The sequence below is a fragment of the Durio zibethinus genome, chromosome 11, assembly GCF_047325235.1.
Source record: "Durio zibethinus cultivar Kanyao isolate XHJ-2024 chromosome 11, ASM4732523v1, whole genome shotgun sequence".
Taxonomy (NCBI): domain Eukaryota; kingdom Viridiplantae; phylum Streptophyta; class Magnoliopsida; order Malvales; family Malvaceae; genus Durio; species Durio zibethinus.
The window spans coordinates 8,171,752-8,190,467 of NC_143172.1; the positions used below are offsets into that span (position 1 = coordinate 8,171,752).

An 18,716-nucleotide genomic window follows, 5' to 3' on the forward strand; every position below is an offset into this window, starting at 1 on the left:
CTTATATATTTAATAAATATTTTAAAAATTTTAAAATTTTTTGTGTGACCTATATGATGCAAAAAATATATCGCATGTTAAGTCATTTACTTCCTTTTTCTCTTTTCTTTTTTTTTTTATTTTTCTTTTTCAAATAATTAATGAATATTTTTATATTTTAATTTTTTAATTGATGCTCATTTAATATTATTAATTAAAAATATACTTTTTTTATTATTTAATAATTTTTAAAAAATGATATTATAGAGGTGTTGATGTCACTTCTAGATTTATTTTTGTTTCTTTTTTTTATCTTTATTGCTTTTTTGGTTTTTTACTCTGTGATAAAATATATATTTTATTATAATTTAATTTTATATTTATTTATATATATTATATTAATAAAATTATTATTTAATACCTTAATTTAATAAATTCATATGTCATTCTCACTTCATTTTATTTTCTTTTTTTCTCATTATTTCTTTATTTATATTTTAAATTTTGCATATGTACGAAAATTTTTCGGGGTGCATGTGCTATTTTAATGCATTTTTTTTCTTTTTTTTAAATATTTATCAATATTTTTATATTTTTAAATTTTTACGTGTGAGATACATTTGACGTCATAAGATAAATTTTACACATATACGGTTATACAGTGCTTTTCAACGAGGCTTTTACGTGACACTTTGTCTTCCTTTCTCATTTTTCCATGGGTCCCACCACCCCATCCACTCTTTTTTTATTTTCGGTGGTTTTTACCTCTTTTTTCAAACATAATTCTCTCTTTTTCTTTTGGGTGGGTCCTGCCTACCTTTTTTTTTTTTTTTTCCAAACCCCATTCGATTTTTTTTTTCGTCATCTCTTTTTTTGGGTGAGTCTTATCTTTTTCTTTTTCAATTTTTTTTATGAGTCCTTCCTCTTTTTTAATATTTTTCTTTTAATATCTTAATATTTTTATTTTATATTAAATTAATTTAATGAAAAAAAAGCCAGTGGAGGTGTCTATGCGTCATTTTCATTTGATTTTTTTCACTTTTTAAAAATATTTTTAATTAGATAAATTTTACAATGAAAAATGTTAATTGATAGAGATGACAAAATAATTTATACCCAATTATTTTTTATTCATCTCAATCCAATCGAGGGTAATTTTTTTAAAATCAATATCAAATTGGGATGGATCAAATTTTTTTAAAATGGGTCGAAAGCATATCTAAAATGTTTTATCCTAATCATAGTTATTAGAATCAGATCGAACATTAAACCATTCAAAGTTTTGAGTCATTAGTTCAATGATTCAACCATCATGTCAATAGATTAATAGTTGGTTCAATAAAAATATTAAAAAAATATAAATATTTTAAAAATTTAAAATTCAAACTTTTAACTAAAGTTATAGTTTAATAATTTAACTTTAAAACTATAAATTTTAAGTTATATCATAAACTACAAATTTCAAAATATAAAATTCATAAAACAATTTATTACTAGTTAGAAATAAAATTACTTAACATTTTATTAAAATCATATTTTATATTTTAATAGTTAAAAATAATATTTATATTTTAATAAATATAATAAATATAAGTAATAAACAATTATAATTAATTATTATTTATATTTATTAAAATATAAATACTATTTATTAATATATAATAATTAATCTTTATGTAATAAAAAAATATCTATATATAAAATTAATGAAAGGGAAATATTTATATTTATATGAAAATTAGTAAAAAGAAAATTAAAATATTTTTATATTTTTTATATGAATGCAGATTTTTTTTTATTAATTTTACATATATGCATTTTTTTATTAATTATTTTCGATCGTGGTCAAATAATTAATCATTTTTATTAATTTTATATATTATTATTTCTATAATTATTTTTAATTATGGTATCAATTAATAAAATTTTTTTTTAGATCATTTTTTTAAATTGCTTATTTTTATACTTATATAAATTTTTTTACAATATTATTATTCACGTGTCAAAATATGTCAACATATAATTAATATAAAGATTAGGGCTTTGATAGTAAAAAATAAGAATTATAGGGTTTATTTAGATGAAATAGTAATATAAGAGTTTAATTATATTATTTTGAATACTTGAAGGGTTTTTTTTTCATATTTTACCTAAACTTATTAGTTGATATTGAATTAGTCTAATTAAAAAAAAAACCATCCGATTTACTGATTTATTACGTAAACTGCATGTTCACAATAGTTTAAAATGGTTTAATTGTAAAATTGATCTAATTACAGAATTGGATTGGTTTCGGCATCGATTCACCAATTCACTCGGTCGGACCGGTGATCCGATTCAGTTTTGATAATTATGGTCCCAACGTATTTTAGGGAATATATAAAAAAATATATTTTATTATTAATTTTATTTTATACTTATATATAGATTAATAAATTTATTATTTAATACTTTAATTTTTAAAATTAATATTTTTAACTAAAAAAAATGTATGTATGGTCAGGAGTCATGTGATCTGTTGATAAAGTATTAAACCCTTAATTATAATGATTATGGTTCAAATTTTTGTAGCCTCAAGTATATAACAAAAAAGTGTTTACATGCCACCCTTCGTGAAGTCATTTTTAATTTTTTTTTGTATTTTTTTTTTCATTTTTTTGAGGCTTTTTATTTTTATTTTTTTAATTAGATTTTTTTCTTTTTCATTTTATTTTTAAAATTTTTTTGTTCTTGGTTATGGCAAATATCCTGTTAGCTAAATAGGCATCAAAACTACCTAAAAAAAGTCAAAGTGCACCTTAGACTGAAATTGATGAATTGTTGTCAAAAACATTGTTTTAGATCAATTAAAACAATGATGAATAGTATTTTTATTTTTTTTATTTTGTTTTTATTTTTACTTTTTAAAATTTTTTTGGGTTTTTTATTTTTATTTTTTAATTAGACAAATTTTGTGAGGAGAGGATGCCAATAAATGTATCCACATGTCATTTTCATTTGGAATTTTTAAACTTTCATCTTTTTATTTTTTTATTTTTTAATTCGATAAATTTTATAATAAATTAAAATTTTAATTAATAAAAATTAAAAATAAAAAAACTTAACCTATGACAACCCATGAATAATCCATCTAGTGACTTTTTAAATTTGTTAGTATGGCTTCCTTTTGTCATCTCACTTCTTGGGTTCTATTGACTCCAATTAGAAACATTTTTAAGCTTATAAATTTTGATTTCAAAAAAACTGCTCGCTAGATGAGAAGCAAGGGTGTTTCTCCTATGGTTGAGTCTTACTTCGCTTGCAAAAGGTACAGGGATCGATGCCCCCCATCTCTAATTAAGTTTTACTTATATATTTCAATTATTATAAAACGTAGCGTTTTAGTTTTTAATATAACAATAAACGAAAACATCGAGTTTTTTCTTACATAAGGGCACGTTAAAATCTTTATTCCTAAACAAAAGGACTTTTAATCTTTTTCCTTAAATGGAGTACTAAAAGCCACGTCAATTACATATCCATCATCTACATGGTTGGATTGCCCACGGGGAGTTGAATTAAATTTTTTTTTTCCTTTTTTCCTTTCTCCCTACCACTTCTATTAACTAAAGCAAAGCAGATAAAATCTGCTTCAAAGAAATAAAATCTTTTGTCAGTTGAGACATCACAATAGTTTTACAACAAATACGTTTTTTTTTTTTTTTGAAGAAAATAAATATATTTAGTAAATGGAGAAATAAAATTTTAATGGCAAAGGAAAAAACTCCAACAATCAAATGGGAAATAGTGGAGAAAGTGATGAGAGAATGGGATGATTCAAATCTCAACAAACATTATGGAAAGGCAAAACAAAAAAAAAAAAGATTCTTCTGAATTGGAGGGAACCTGAAATGAGGTGGAATAAACTTAATGTTGATGGCAATTGGGACTAATAAAACAATAAGACAGGAGTTGTAGGAGTTATCGGAAGAGAAAAAGGAAAAATGGTGACAAGGTTTCTTTATTCTTTTGGCGATTGTTTTATTGATCAAGCAAAGTTGTGGGCGATCTATCATGGAGTTAACATTACCCAAAAAAAAAAACATTTAGTTAATTTACAAGACCCCAAGAATAACATATTACAATTCTTAAAATCTGATTTCCTGAAATCGGCCATCGGTTTTTTTTTTCTTCTTGCCAACGTGCATGCAATTCTCCTTCTATTAAAATTTCACAATTTAAAATAATAGAAAATATAGTTTTTTATATATACACGCCAAAATAAGAAAGGAAAAAGAATAAAATAAAAAGGCAGAAAAAAAGAGAAACTTTGGCAACTTGTGCTTGTTCCTGTTAATACCGCTTCCTAGTCAACTCTCTCTGGTTCATGTCAAGGGGAAAGAAAGAGGAGAGAAAAAAGGAAAGGTGAATTTGGAAATCTTCGTTGATTCGCGTTGAGGTAAATGGATTTTCATTCACATACTTGAATTTCTTGCTTTCTCTCTCCCTCTCTAATGTTTTGGGATAAAGTTCTCTTGATGTAAGGTGCCGTATGTCTGAGTGTTTGGATGTAAGTGATCGAGAATCATCAATCTTGGTGGTTTAATGATTTTCAATTTCTTTTGGGGGTCGGGGAGGGTTCTTTTAGAATTTTTCTTCAAACAAAAACAGAAATTTATCAAAGGAAATCAAAATTGGGTTTACAGAAACTTATCAACGGAAATCAAGGATAGGTTTTTTTTTTTTTTTAAATATGAAGAAAGCATGAAGAAAAAAAATATAGAGTAGAACCTTTTCATGATAATCATCTATAATTCATGCAGAAAGTAACACTGGATCTCCATATTTTATTAATCATGAGAATCTTCTTTTACTACTACTTGTAGCATTTCCTTTCCTTTGTTCAGGATATATGGAAGAGAAGAAATTGAGAATGCAAGAGAAGCCGGCCTCTACCAGAGAGATTTTCTGCCTTTCAGGACCTTTACACCTCACTGCAGTTGACTGGTAATGACCTTTCTTTCATAGTGAGGGAGTAACATTATTAAGAATTTCTAACTTACGTTTACATCTTACATTTTTTTCTGAACAACATTGCAAGATATGTCTTGGCATTAAGACAATTGATAAACTTGGAAGTGTAGGAATATCAAACTCCTGGAATTTGTCAAGGAGACTAATCCAAAAAGGGTCGTAAGCAGCATTGCATCTTAATTCATAACAGTTCTTTGAATGAGCATTCTTAAATTGTTAACAGACTAACCAATGTTGTTGAGAATGGAGCGGACAAACCTTAATGCTAGTACATAATGTATGATAGCAGTTAATCATAAGCTGAAACCCCTTGTCTCTAATCACCACAACTCATGCTGATAAAATTATTATGAATAGTAAGAAAAATAGATAATTTGACCCCAAGAGTTTTGTCTAAGATTGGGGCTAGTTACCTTAATATTTTGACGACCATTCTACTTTCTTTAAGCAAGATAAAATTTCAGAGGATATGTTGGTGAACACAACCCCTTAAAGCCAAAATCAGTGAAGTCAGCGGCCAAAGCTGCACTTATGAACATGCTTTAACCACAAGCTGTGAAACATTTTGTTATGAATAAAGATTGTACCACTGGCAGAAGTTTAACTGTGTGATATTCAGCTGGCATGACTTTGGATAGATTTCTAACTAGTTTTTAACTGTATTTTTAAAAAAGAATTGTTCAACTCAAGGCATTTGATAGTAGATGTAAGAGGTTATTTGTGTTACATTGATAGGAATAACTTTCATCATCGAAGATCTGTAGCTGCAAGCTTGGTTCAGGGAGTGTACATTTTAGAACGTGACCGCCAACAGAATCGCCAAGGCCCCCAAGCTCATGCGCTGCCTTGGTGGGACTTCTTCAATTTCCAGTTGATCCATCAGCTTGTAGATGATGTTGATAGCTCCATTTTTGGTGCCATTTATAAATTCAATTCTTTTGCTTTCAATTACAACCATTCTGCCCAAAGTGCTCCAAATTATGTTATTGCCTTTCGGGGTACCATAAATAAGTCTGACAGCATGTCTCGCGATCTCAAGTTGGATCTCCTGAGCATCCGTAATAAACTTCATGAAAGCTCCCGTTTTCAACTTGCAATGCAGGCTGTGCAGAGTATAGTTGCTGTTGCTGGAACTTCAAGTATTTGGTTAGCTGGCCATTCACTGGGATCAGCTATTTCATTGCTTGCTGGGAAGAATGTGACTAAGATGGGTTATGGTATTGAAACTTACCTCTTCAATCCCCCATTCTTCTCTGTCCCTATAGGAATAATCAAGAATGAAAAGCTGAAGCATGGTATTCGCTTTGCAAGCAGCATTGTCAAAGCTGGAATAGCTGTTGCTGTAAAGGGTTGCCATCAGAGGCGTCAGCAAGATGATCCATTTGTTTTACTGTCTGCATGGAAACCAAACCTGTTTGTGAATCCTGCAGATCCTATATGCTCTGGGTATATCGGCTATTTTAAACACAGGAAGAAGATGGAGGAGATTGGGGCTGGAAAAATTGAGAGGATTGCAACACAGAATTCCGTAAGGAGTTTATTGTCAGGTTCACTGAAGAGCGATTCAGAACCTCTCCATCTGCTTCCTTCAGCCTATCTCACTATCAATTTGAGTCAGTCTCCAGATTTCAAACGAGCTCATGGAATTCACCAGTGGTGGGATCCTAGTTTTGTTGGTCAGATAGAACTGCATGAGTACAGGTAGTGCATGTTTGCATGTTTCCTTTTCTAGCGGATGACTAGTTACTTCTAAGAACACTGCATAATGGAAAAGGTCTTTTCCTCTCTTTTTTTTTTTTTTTTTTTTTTTTTTTTTTTCTTTCTGAAATATGCGTAAAGGACAGTTATATTACTGACTTATTCGTTGAAGAACCCTGAGATTGTAATTTCCACTCGTTTGTTACCTTCTTAAGAAATAGACTTAAAATGGAAACTGAAGAATGTCTATTGATTTTCTGTTTCCCAGTGTTAAGAATCAGATAGTGCTTGTAGCATTCCAATTTCTAAAACATTATATCTACATTGTGCATGTTGCGGCCATGTTTTTTGGTAATGCAGAGGAACTTTGGTGGACTTGAGAATCATGCTTGGTCATGTTGGTCTCTTCTTTGGTCTCACTTCAGGCTTTGCACTTCTTAATCTATACCATCTATCTATTAGAAGAATCTTAAAAGAATTACATGATGACACTTGTCCAACACCTTGAAATTATTATCTTACTTTTAGATAATGTTTGGTATCATTTTCAAAATTATTATGATAATTTAATTACTGAAGTGATTTTATTACCAAAAAGATTTTATCACTCATGATTTGAAATCTTTTTTTTGGTTAAGAATTATTAATTTTTAATAATTAAAGATCATTGTGTTTAGTATTATTAAAAATTAGATATTATTTTATTTGAAAATATTAAAATAATCATGCATATTATAATAACTACATAAGTTAATGATTTTAATGCTATTTAAAGATAATAATTTGTATATAAAATATTAGTAATATTTTGTTTATTTCATAATAAATATAATTAAATTATTAAATTAAAAATATATTAGTTGATAGTAAACTAGTTTTTATAATATAAATTATGTAAAAAAATTGGAATTACAAAATAGAACTAATATATTAAAATTAAAAGATTTTATTATAAATAAATTTTAAAAAATTAAAAAGATCACATAAAATATTTTTGAATTTGTTACAATAAATATTAATTTAAAAATATAAAAATTATAATATAAATAAACAACAATTAATTTTAAGTAAGTTTTTAATTTACATATTAAATTGGTAATATTGAGTATTGTTAATTTTATATACCATTTTATTTCGATGATAAAAGCTTTTCGTCTCTTTAAGTGAAAATTATATCATCTTTCAAAGTAATGATCTAATCACTCTCAATAATTTAAGATTACTGCTGAATAGGATCATGAATGGTTACTAAACATAGTGATGTAATCACCATGTCAAAATCATCATAATTTTTTGAGTGATCACTTCATACCAAATATTACCTTAATGTAAATAAGTTTACTATCTCACATTTCGTTATGGAAAATATTTTATGATAATAAATTCATTAATAAATTGTGAAAGTTTTCAAATTAGAATATGTTCAAATTGGAAAGTATTAAATATTTTATGACAATATTACTAAGCACTAAATTAGAAATTCACTAATAAATTATCTCAAACCATTAACTTTAATCTAGCAAAGAATTTAAGCAATAAAACTTTAATTCTATTCAAAGTAAGAATATATATGGTTAATAATACAAAACTAAATAAATAAAGATCAAAGGTAAAATCAATAACTAACAAATGCATGTGATAAAAAAAGTTAAACTAAATATAAAAATATTTAGCTTTTTCATTTCAGATATTTCAAATTTCAACAACAAACAATATTTTATAACTCATATGCCCCCAGACCTCAAAGCAAATTAAATAAATTAAAAATGAAGAAATAGATCATGTATAACTAAATTTCAATTATATAATAAACTTAAAATAAGGGACTCACATTTAGTTATATTGAAAGCCAAAGTTCTTCAATTTATTCTCTCTGATTTTATGGAGTATGCTCGACAACTAAGTGAACATCCTTGATATCCTTTACAACTTGAATCTCTCATTATCAAGGTAGTCAACATCAATAGGTTAAATATTTGAGTTGAAGTGATCATTTCAAGCTTATTATGGACAATAATATTAACCTAAATACTACATAAACCCCGTTAAATACCTAAAAGGTTAACAGTATATTTAAAAGCAACATGCCTACATAATTTCCATAATATCTTAACTATGTTGTAGACAATAGCATTAGTTAACATAATATTATAATGACAAAATTGAAGTCAATGTGGTAAGAGTATCAAAAAGAGGATATAAGAATTCATCAATGAACTGAATACGTGAAAAATACATGTTCAAGAAAGACAAAGCTTATTAAATAGAAAAAATATATTATCAATTATGCAAACCATGAATTTGACTTGAAAGAAAAAAGCTAATGTAATGACCAATTCAAAGTCCTGCCTTATTTCATATCTCTTCACTCACCTTTAACCTTTCTATATCTTCTCTCCCTTATTCTCTTTCATCTCTCATCTCTTTCAAATACTTCAAAAAGAATTATAGGGAAATCTAATATAAGAGCAAAGGAAAACACAACCATAAATATAAGACAAAGTGCATGTCAAACAATCATTCCAAATTTTGCATTTGTTAGCCCTATAGTAGATAATTAATTAAAGATGTTGGCCCTATAGTTGACCATAAATCAATCCTATGTATTAATTTCTTTTTGTTTCAATAACTTTTAAAGCATATAGGTTTTTTTATAATGACAAAACTTGCATGATGGATGAAAGAAGATAAAATATTGAAAATAAAGTATCCTTTGAAGTACTATAGATAAATCTATATTTCAAAATAATTATGAATGACTAATAATAGAACCAACACATGTAAAATATAATAATATACAAATACGGGTTTGAATTAATAGCAAGAAAGGATAGAAAGCATAAATTAAAAAAATTATAGGCATAAAATCCATTTATAACCTAGAATAATCAAACAAATATTGCTTTTGTTTAATCAAAACCAACAATAGAATTTATAAAATAATAATAAAAAAATATTAGAATAAATATCTATTAACAACCAAAGAAAATTCAGTAATATGCAAAAGTAAAACACATAATCTTCAAAATTACATCATGTCTAACTGACCAATTACCTTGAACTATCATTGTTAATGGCTAGCCCTATCACTAAAACAAAAAAATAGAGAAATATTAATTAGATAAGTTTAATTTAAAAATAAGTTAAAAATTCGAAATAATTCTCATAATGAAATTAGAAATATGATGAAAGGTTTGTACTTCTATATATTTTTTTCCCTTTACCTTGAACTTGAAGGAAGTTTCATTGCATATGGTTTCAAATGGAATTTTTAAGGAAAAAACCACAAACCTAACGGAAATTAATATGCAAAAATTTAGTAGTACTTTCAACCTTTATGAAAGTAGCTATAGAACTAAGATTCAAAGTTATTAAGTCTTATGCGCTTCCTTACAAGTTAATTACAAAACCAAGCACCAATCTTTTCTTTTTCAATTTTGTAAATTCCCTCGTCCAAATTTTCAGTTCACTTGAAAGCTGAGAGACGGTACAAACTTATTAGCATTCACATCTAACCAACAATAACATTTTAAAATAATAATAGTAAAACATTAGAATAAATAACTATTACAAACCAAACAAAATTAAAAAAATAAGTAAAAAAAATAAAAAAAACACAACCTTTAAAATTACCTCAAATCTATTTGAGAAATTACCTTGAACAATCATTGTTAATACCTATTCCTATCATTAAAACAAAAAATAGAAAACAGTAATTAGACAAATTCTATTTAAAAAAAAGTTAAAAAAACTCAAAAAAAATCTCAAATTCATTAATGACATTTTTGACGAAAAGCAGAGGGACTTCAGTGTTTCACCAACTAGGTGTTGGGCTAAAAGCCTCCAATCCAATCACACCAGCGGAAACGAAATCAAATAATAAATCAAACACACAAGAGACAACAATTTAACGTGGTTCGATCCAACTGACCTACATCCACGGATGAAAAACAAGATCCACTAGTTGTAGAGAATTACAAACATACATCAAATCATCAACCTCACTCAACAATCAATACTCATAAGACACTCTCAATCTCCTCTAGTCCTATGAAGTATTCTAAACTCAAACAAACACAAACCCAAACTCTTGTGCACCTTTTCAACACAACCAAACACATACCCATATGTTCCCATACATCATACCTATGTGGACCCTCTCAATCTCCTCTAGTCCAATCACAAACAAACATACACACCCATAAGACGTAGAGCCCCAATACTCCTATGGGGTGTCTATCCCACAAAATCCTACAACTCTCTTACATCTTTTTCTCATACCTAACCCTGTAGAGACTTCACCTATTTATAACCATACAAACTTACCCATTAAGAATTCCTCTTCTCTTAGAATTCTTCTCCTGTAAGTCAAACTTGCCTATTAAGATCCCTTTCCTTTTAGAATTCTTCTCTTGCAAGTCAAACTTACCTATTAAGAATCCTCTTTCTCTTAGAATTCTTCTTTTGTAAGTCTTCTTGTCCATCAAGCAATATCTGACAAATCTCAAACAAATCTCAAACAAATCTCTTATGAGATTTGAGTCAATATTCCCAACACTAGGGTCATATTGGGCATGCTTCGTGACCTTCCTAAACGTGCTTTGTAAGAATCTCATCAACAAATCAACACTGCTTTCTTTTTTGTCATCTTCGTCGCCCTCCTCTTTCTTCATTAAATCATCGAAGAAAGGTTCGTCTATCCCCTCTGTTTCTTCGTTAGCTGAACCATCAAATTGGGAAAAAAAAAACACGTATGGGTTAGTGGCAAATTGGTTTTTTAGCAAAATAAAGAAAGAGAGTTTTTGATTAATAAAGCCACCTGACTATGGAAAAAGGACAAAATGGGGGGTTTGGGGTTTTGGAATTTGTGAGGGAAGGAATTGGTTGCAAGTGAGGAGAATGAGAAGCGAGGAAGTTCTTGGTTATAATTTCTAAAAGTTTCGACTAAAAACTAAAAATAAAGCTGCTAATCTATAAATTTATTACAAACAAACGGTCAAAACTTGTATTTAAAATCAAAGGATCAAAACTCATATTACATGGGAGATAAGATAGATAAAAAAAGGAAAAGAAGAAGAAAAATGGGGAAAGGCACATGCCCTTTAAAATATAAAAAAATCAACAAAAGAAAATTTTTTTATAGAACTAATAGAAATCTTAGTTCTGTATGCAATGAGAAACACAAAAAAGAAACATTGAAAAACCCAAAAACCTATAAAAGAAAATGCTTGAAAGAGAGTTAGACTCAAATATTAGAATGGCAAGATTGTACGACAAAAGCTGGTCGTCTCATTTTCTTTTGCCATAGGTTTATTAGAGAAAAAACGAAAGAACTAGTGAAAAAAAAAGAGCAAAAGAAAGAGAAACAGGGAAAGATAATTTGGAAAAAAAAAAAAAAAAGACAGAGCAAGAGTATGAAACTCGGGTGGCTGTGAGAAGAACGTATTTTATTAGTTTCTTTTTCTTCAAGTATTTTTAAAATTTTTTTGCTCGTTTTCTATGATCTATTGTTTTTCCTTGTTATACCTATTAAGAACTCCTACCACGTAATATTTAGTAAACAATAGGTGGCAGTAAATTTTTTTTTATACAACAAAAATTGTAATTAATAGATTTTTCCATGGCAAATGATAAATTTGGACAACTGTTGCTCTTCTAAATGTCCATAGACTCCTTTAATATAGAGTATAAGTTCCCGGAAAAACAAGTTCTCTAGCAGGGCATGGAAACTTTCAAAGATATAAAAAAATAACTAAAAGCAAAACAATAGAAATGAGAACCCAAGCAAACAAAAAGTCAGTTGTGAAGCCCAAATCCTTTGGGATCTTTTTAGTATAAGAGGTTGTAGATGAGTCTTTGGATATAATGATAAAATTACTCGAATTTGAAAAAAAAAAAACACTGATACATAAACAAACAAGAAAACTATAGGTACATAACTTCTAAAATTTGCAAAATTTAAAGCTGTGGGCTGTGGTGCTTATGCCTAAGTACCCACAGATTGAGATTGTGATGATCTTTAAAATGGTTTAGGTTTTTTTTTTTTTTCAAAAAAAAAATCCTATAGATAAATTAATCCAAATGAATTTTGGATATGAAATTCTTTTTTAGATTTAAAGTTCTAGAATTTACTAATTTAAAATTTCAAAAATATACAAAAAAAAAAAAAATTAAAACTCTAAAAAAATTCAAAATTCAAGAAGCTATTGACCTTCAGAGCTATACCTTTTGGATTGATGAATCAAAAAAGACATGAACAAAAATAAAAACAATGAATAGTCTAAATAATAATGATCCCCTCGTAATCAAAGATTGCATTCACTTGAATAATAGAAAATTTAAGGATAAATGACTCAAACCAAATGCTAGAAACATGAACTATATAATCATCAGGTTCCCAGACAACCAACCACAAGTTAAAAGATGGTTTCAAACTATCAAAATATATATTAAATATAAGATGAATAAAATCAAAAGCATAAAATAAACAGTAAACAATTGTACACAACTTAAACGATGGAACGTAAAAAGGAAAGATTTTGATGTAGGAGAAAAAAGAAGGCGTAAGCCCCCGTTGGATCTACATTCTGCATCTTTCTGGAAACTTCCAAAAAAAATTTTCGAAAATTAAAAATTATTTTTTAATTAAAAAATCAAAAAACAAAGATATGAACTTCATTCTTAGAATTTCGAATTTTCTTTCAAAAACTCATGTATACCTTGAAAAATAAAACAAAATAAGATGTAGAATTTTCTTCTTAAATTCCAAAACAAAGTTTCTAAAAATTAAACAATAATTCACCACCATAACTGTCGTCCACCACCACAATCAAACAATAAATAATCAACAATCAAATTCTAAGCTTTGAAAAACTTTCAAAATTTCTTTCCATTTTTCAAGAACGGAAAAAAGCAAAGAATAGTTTTGGAGAGATTGAAGGCAAAAGGTGCAAATTTGAAGAAGAGTTTGGAGAGATTGATGGCAAAGTATGCAAATTTGATGAAAAGTTTTAGAGTTAAAAAGAAAAAAAAGGAGCGAAGTTGTTAAGAAAAAAAAAAAAAAGAACGGAGGCGGAAGTGGAAGAAGAGAAAGGAAGAAGATAAAATTTTAAGGTTTTAATTCGGTATACCTTGGTAATTTTTGATACTAAGCCATTTTGGGACAAGGCAAAACAAAAAAAAAAAAAGTTAAAAAGAATCGGGCAAATTTTGCCTTAAGCCCAAACTGTATCAATAAATATAAGTGAAAAATAATAATATTTAGAAATATATGTGAAATTAAGCATAAACAAAATTGAAATTAGATGGAAAAGAGAGAAAAATCAAGCTCAAATATTATAGAGGCTCGATTTTTCTTTTAAACACCTTCATCCTTTCACTTGAATTTTTTTTTTTCCCAAAAAAATCCAATGTTGTATATGACTTTCGACTCTGGAGAGTTTGTAAAAACTTGAAAATCAGAAAATGAGACTTCAGAGCTAAAGATAGATTTCTTAAAAGTATTTGTAAACTTGTAACTAGAATGAGAATTTTTGCAGGAGAAATGAGCATCATCGAAGATCAATTGCTTTGAGCTTAGTTCAGAGCGTTTATGTTCTAGAACGTAAGCGCCAGAAAAATCATCTAGAACGTGGGAATCCTTTAATTTTCAACTCAACCATCTTCTTGTAGATGACGGTGATCAATTAATTTTTGGTGCCATTTATGAATTCAACTCCTCTGCTCACAATTCTACAGAATCTACACCTACAAATGCCCCAAATTTGTTATTGCCTTTCTGATTACTCTGAATACTGCAGCCTCTATCTCCCTTGATCTCAAGTTGGATATCCTATGCTTCTGCTCCCGATTTCAGCTCGCCAAGAAGTTTGTGGAGGACATAGCTGCTACTGCAGATTGATCCAACATTTGGTTAGGAGGACATTCACTTGGCTTAGCCGTGGCTTTGCTCGGTGTAAAGAGCTTGACTAAGATGGCTTGTTTGGTCGAAACTTACCTCTTCAATCCCCATTCATGTCTGCGCCAGCAGAAATACACAAGTTGATAGTACTGAAAAATGGGATTCCCTTCACAAATAGTGTAGTTAATGCAGCACTGACAATTGCCATAAAGGGTCGCCATCCAAAGCCTGAGCAAGATGATTCATTCACTGCATTATCTACATGGACTCCTTACCTGCTTTTGAATCCAATAGATCTTGCTTGCTCAGAGTATAAGGGCTATTTTGAACACAGGAAGAAGATGGATCAGATCGGAGGTAGTAAAACCAAAAGGCTTTCAACATAGAATTCAACTGTCTGTCTCTTCTCAATCTTGTTGAAGAAGAATTCAGAAGCATTGCATCTGCTTCCTTCAGCTTATATGACTATTAATCTAAGTTCACTTCCAAATTTTAAAACAGCTCATGGGATTGAACATTGGAGGGTCCCTAATTTTATTGGTCAGGTTGAACTACACCAGTTCAAGTAATCTGTCTGACACAATTTATTTAGTGGATGGATCAATCTATTCCCCTGTTGGAAATCAATTTGTTGCCTAAACACTAGTAACTGAATTGAAGAGGAAAAAACTAGGTGTTCAAGAATTGAACTGGTTCTTTCCAACATATATCCTCAACATTGTCGTGTGGATTAGACATTACCCGGAGTCTTGGACCAAGGCTAGGGAATGTTGTAGTCCTTGTGCGTGACTTGGTCTGAACATTTTTCTTTGGCATGGATGGTAAGTTCAACTATGAGCCTATACTTCTTGTTTAGTGAGTAACTGACTACATAAATAGCTTTAAAAGATTTGGTTGGTGGAAGTGTGAACTGCTTTGGTTTTAATTTTTATTATGTGAGTGGCAGCGACTGCCGCATATTAGTTTCATGCAACAACATTCAGATCACATCACCCTTAACATGGGAGTAGATTCATGGTTAGAATCTTATTAACAACCTAAGAAAACAAATTTATATTACCAAAAACTAAAAAATTGCTTAGTTTACTTGTAAGATTTAGTTTGATTTTTATTGTCAGTAGTTTTTCTTGACAAATTAATTCAATGTAAGTTATGGTTGAGACTTGAGTGCTCTAAAATGTCCTTCAATTTCTCTTCATGATTCAGTTTTTTTTTTTTTTTTTGTAAATGAATTATTTAATTATTTTTTTTTACACAAAATTTCAAAAATAAATATTTAAAAAGTCATAAATTTTTTCGAAAATAAATTTATAAACAGTCATATAATTTATTGAAAATAGATTTTCGAAAACCTTGGATTTTCAAAAATTTTTGAAAGTTTCTGAACATTCATTTTTAGAAACCGTTAAAATATTTTAAAAATCTATTTTCAGAAGTTTTAAATTACATCAAAACCTTTTAATATGAAATTTTATAAAATTAAACATAAAATTAAATGAAAAAATAAAAAAAACAAATGATTTATCTTTGATTTTATGTTTTTTTACTTCAAATGTATAAAATTTTCTCTAAATTTGGCTTGATTGGATTTAAAATCTTTCAAAGTTTTAGATTAGGAAGAGAGAGAGGAGACGGAATGTGAGAGAAAGGGAACGTGGTGTTCTGGTTTTTTTGATAAATTTATGTTTTAAATATAAGGTGTATTGAGTAAAAGGTAATTAAATAATTTAAATTACAAAAAAATAAAAAATACTGAAATGTGAAGTAAAAATACTGAGATGTATTTAGCAGTACTCTTCAGACTTGTAATAGGCCTTACTTTTAAAATGGATGGTGTCTATTTATTTAATTTAAAAAAAAACGAAAAATAATTTAATCCAAGAAAATATATACAAAATTACAAGCCCTGATCCAACTCCCACGAAACCAGTTTCGGGGCTAAGGCTTGCATGCAAGTATTCAACTGATTGGGGCCGTTAGAAGAGAAAGAAATTCCCTAACACTTGTAAATTTATACTCCCTCCGTTTTATTTTTTTATTTATCTTTTTTAAAAATGTTTTAAAATTATTTTTTTAATATTTAAAATTCTTTTCTAAAAATATTTTATATATTTTTAATATTAAAAATGATGAAAGTATAATTTTATAAAAAAATAAAATTTAATATTAATTATATTAAAATAAATTTTTTAAAACCTAAAAAAAATTAATAACAATAGAACAATTTGAGATAGAGGAAGTGATTTTTGAAAAATAAGAAAATATCAATTTAAAAGAATAATTATCTTTTTAAAAAGTATTAATGGGAAATTTTTTTAAGAAAATTAAAATTTTTGTGTATTTATTTTAAAAGTTAATAAAAATTTACGTTTCATCGTTATTAGATTTTTTTTTTTTTTTTGGAGAGAAAGTGTATGAAGATATTAGCACTAAAAATATCGTACTTTTTTTTCCCCATATTCAACTCGCTTTGGAGAAGACTGAAAGACCCAAACACCCAAAAAGAAAAACAGAAGGAAAGAGGCGAATGAATTCTTCTTGCTTAGGAAGAAAGCAGAGAACAATGGCTACCTCATTGTCATTACCTAAAAATACCATCACCGACATCCTCTCTAGATTACCCGTCAAATCCCTAACCCGATTCAAATCCGTTTCCAAAAACTGGGCCCACCTCACTTCTACCCCTGCTTTCGTAGCCGCCCATCTCCGCCGCTCTTCTCCCAACCCATCTCTTCTCATCCGCCGCTACCATACCCAATCAGGTTGGGACTGCGAGATGCTGATCACTAACCCCACTCAAAATTACGGCACCCAGCTCTTGCGTATTCCCTTGGAAGAATCACTTCCTCGGTTTCCGAAAATCGTCGGTTCCGTCGATGGTTTGGTTTGTCTCGATGTTTCCCCTTGTTATGCTTCTGATTTCGTATTGTGGAACCCTGGTACTAAGCAATTTAAACGCCTCCCTTTTCCTTTGATTAGTTCCTCCAGGAGTAACCCTATTTGGTTGGTCTTTCTTGGGTTCGGCTTTGATTCTTTCAACAATGATTATAAACTAGTCAGGATCGTTTCTTTTAGAGGAAATGATGCGTCGTCTTCTCTAAGGGTTGAAGTTTATTCATGGAGGGAAGGGGTTTGGAAAGAAATAAACGAAAGTTTCAAGTTAGGTTTGCTATGTGGAGGACAGGATGGAGTGGTTGTTGATGGTAGTTTGAATTGGGCAGCCATTGGATTACAAAGTTTCGCCGATCGAAAGGTTCTTATTTCTTTTGATATGGGAAGAGAGGTGTTTAAGACAATACCATTGCCACCCGTTACTCGATATGGTAATGTTAAGGTTATGTCTTACATGGGATCATTGGCCATTGCTGTATATCCATTAGTTTTTGCTGCTAATGGTAATAATATTAATCGGTTCGAGTTTTGGGTAATGAGTGATCGTGAAGATGGGGTGAAAGATTGGACTAAAATGGTTGTGGTTGAGAATTTTTCCAAGTCTTTGGTTCCAATGGGGACTTGGAGAGATCGTGAACTGGTGATTAAACATATGGGAGGTAGAGATAGAGAGAATCAGCCGAGTCTTTTGTTGTTCGATCCAGTTGATGAAGGAACTAAAAGGCTTTCAGTTGATTGTGTTGAATTCTGTTTACAAGGTTACAGTTATGTGGAGAGCTTGGTGCCAGTCCATGGAAGAAGCTAAGATGGTAGAGGAGCAAAAGCATTCCCAAAGTTAGGTCGGTTTGGTTGTTTTCAACTTGCTTAGGCTTTTAATTTTAGTAGGTATAAATTGGTAAAGACTTTAGTTGAAGTATCTTTTTGTTTTATAAATGAACATGGATGGCTATTGAGTTTATAATGTTGCTTTCTGACTTCAATTTTTGGTATAATACATGGTGAACTTAGCAATGGACAAGAATGAGTTTCTCTTTTCTATATTTATATATATGTTTTCTGATGAGAGGCCTTACATTATACATGCTTATGTGGCGATTTCCTCCTTTCATTCTTTCCCACTCATTCCCAAAGGGAGAAGAAACTGGATTTCAGACCCTGTTGTGGTGTGGCAGAATCGGAGAACTATCATCGTATCACATTGGGTATTGAGCTATTCCTTCCTGTAGCTATTCAG

General features: G+C 29.1%; 2 protein-coding genes and 1 pseudogene across 2 annotated transcripts; all 3 read left to right on the plus strand.

The window, feature by feature from the left end:
• Positions 1 to 4,259: 4,259 nt before the first annotated feature.
• Positions 4,260 to 6,820, plus strand: LOC111290557 (GDSL esterase/lipase At4g10955-like). The gene is made up of 3 exons (XM_022881904.2): positions 4,260 to 4,417; positions 4,845 to 4,965; positions 5,728 to 6,820. The coding sequence occupies exons 2-3, from the start codon at positions 4,871 to 4,873 to the stop codon at positions 6,695 to 6,697; spliced, it is 1,065 nt and encodes a 354-aa protein (XP_022737639.2). The 5' UTR covers positions 4,260 to 4,417; positions 4,845 to 4,870; the 3' UTR covers positions 6,698 to 6,820.
• A 4,695-nt stretch (positions 6,821 to 11,515) lies between these two features.
• LOC111290144 (GDSL esterase/lipase At4g10955-like) lies at positions 11,516 to 15,603 on the plus strand (annotated as a pseudogene).
• A 1,413-nt stretch (positions 15,604 to 17,016) lies between these two features.
• LOC111291173 (F-box/kelch-repeat protein At3g23880-like) lies at positions 17,017 to 18,503 on the plus strand. The gene has a single exon (XM_022882796.2). The coding sequence runs from the start codon at positions 17,118 to 17,120 to the stop codon at positions 18,285 to 18,287; it is 1,170 nt and encodes a 389-aa protein (XP_022738531.2). The 5' UTR covers positions 17,017 to 17,117; the 3' UTR covers positions 18,288 to 18,503.
• The last annotated feature ends 213 nt before the right edge of the window (positions 18,504 to 18,716 follow it).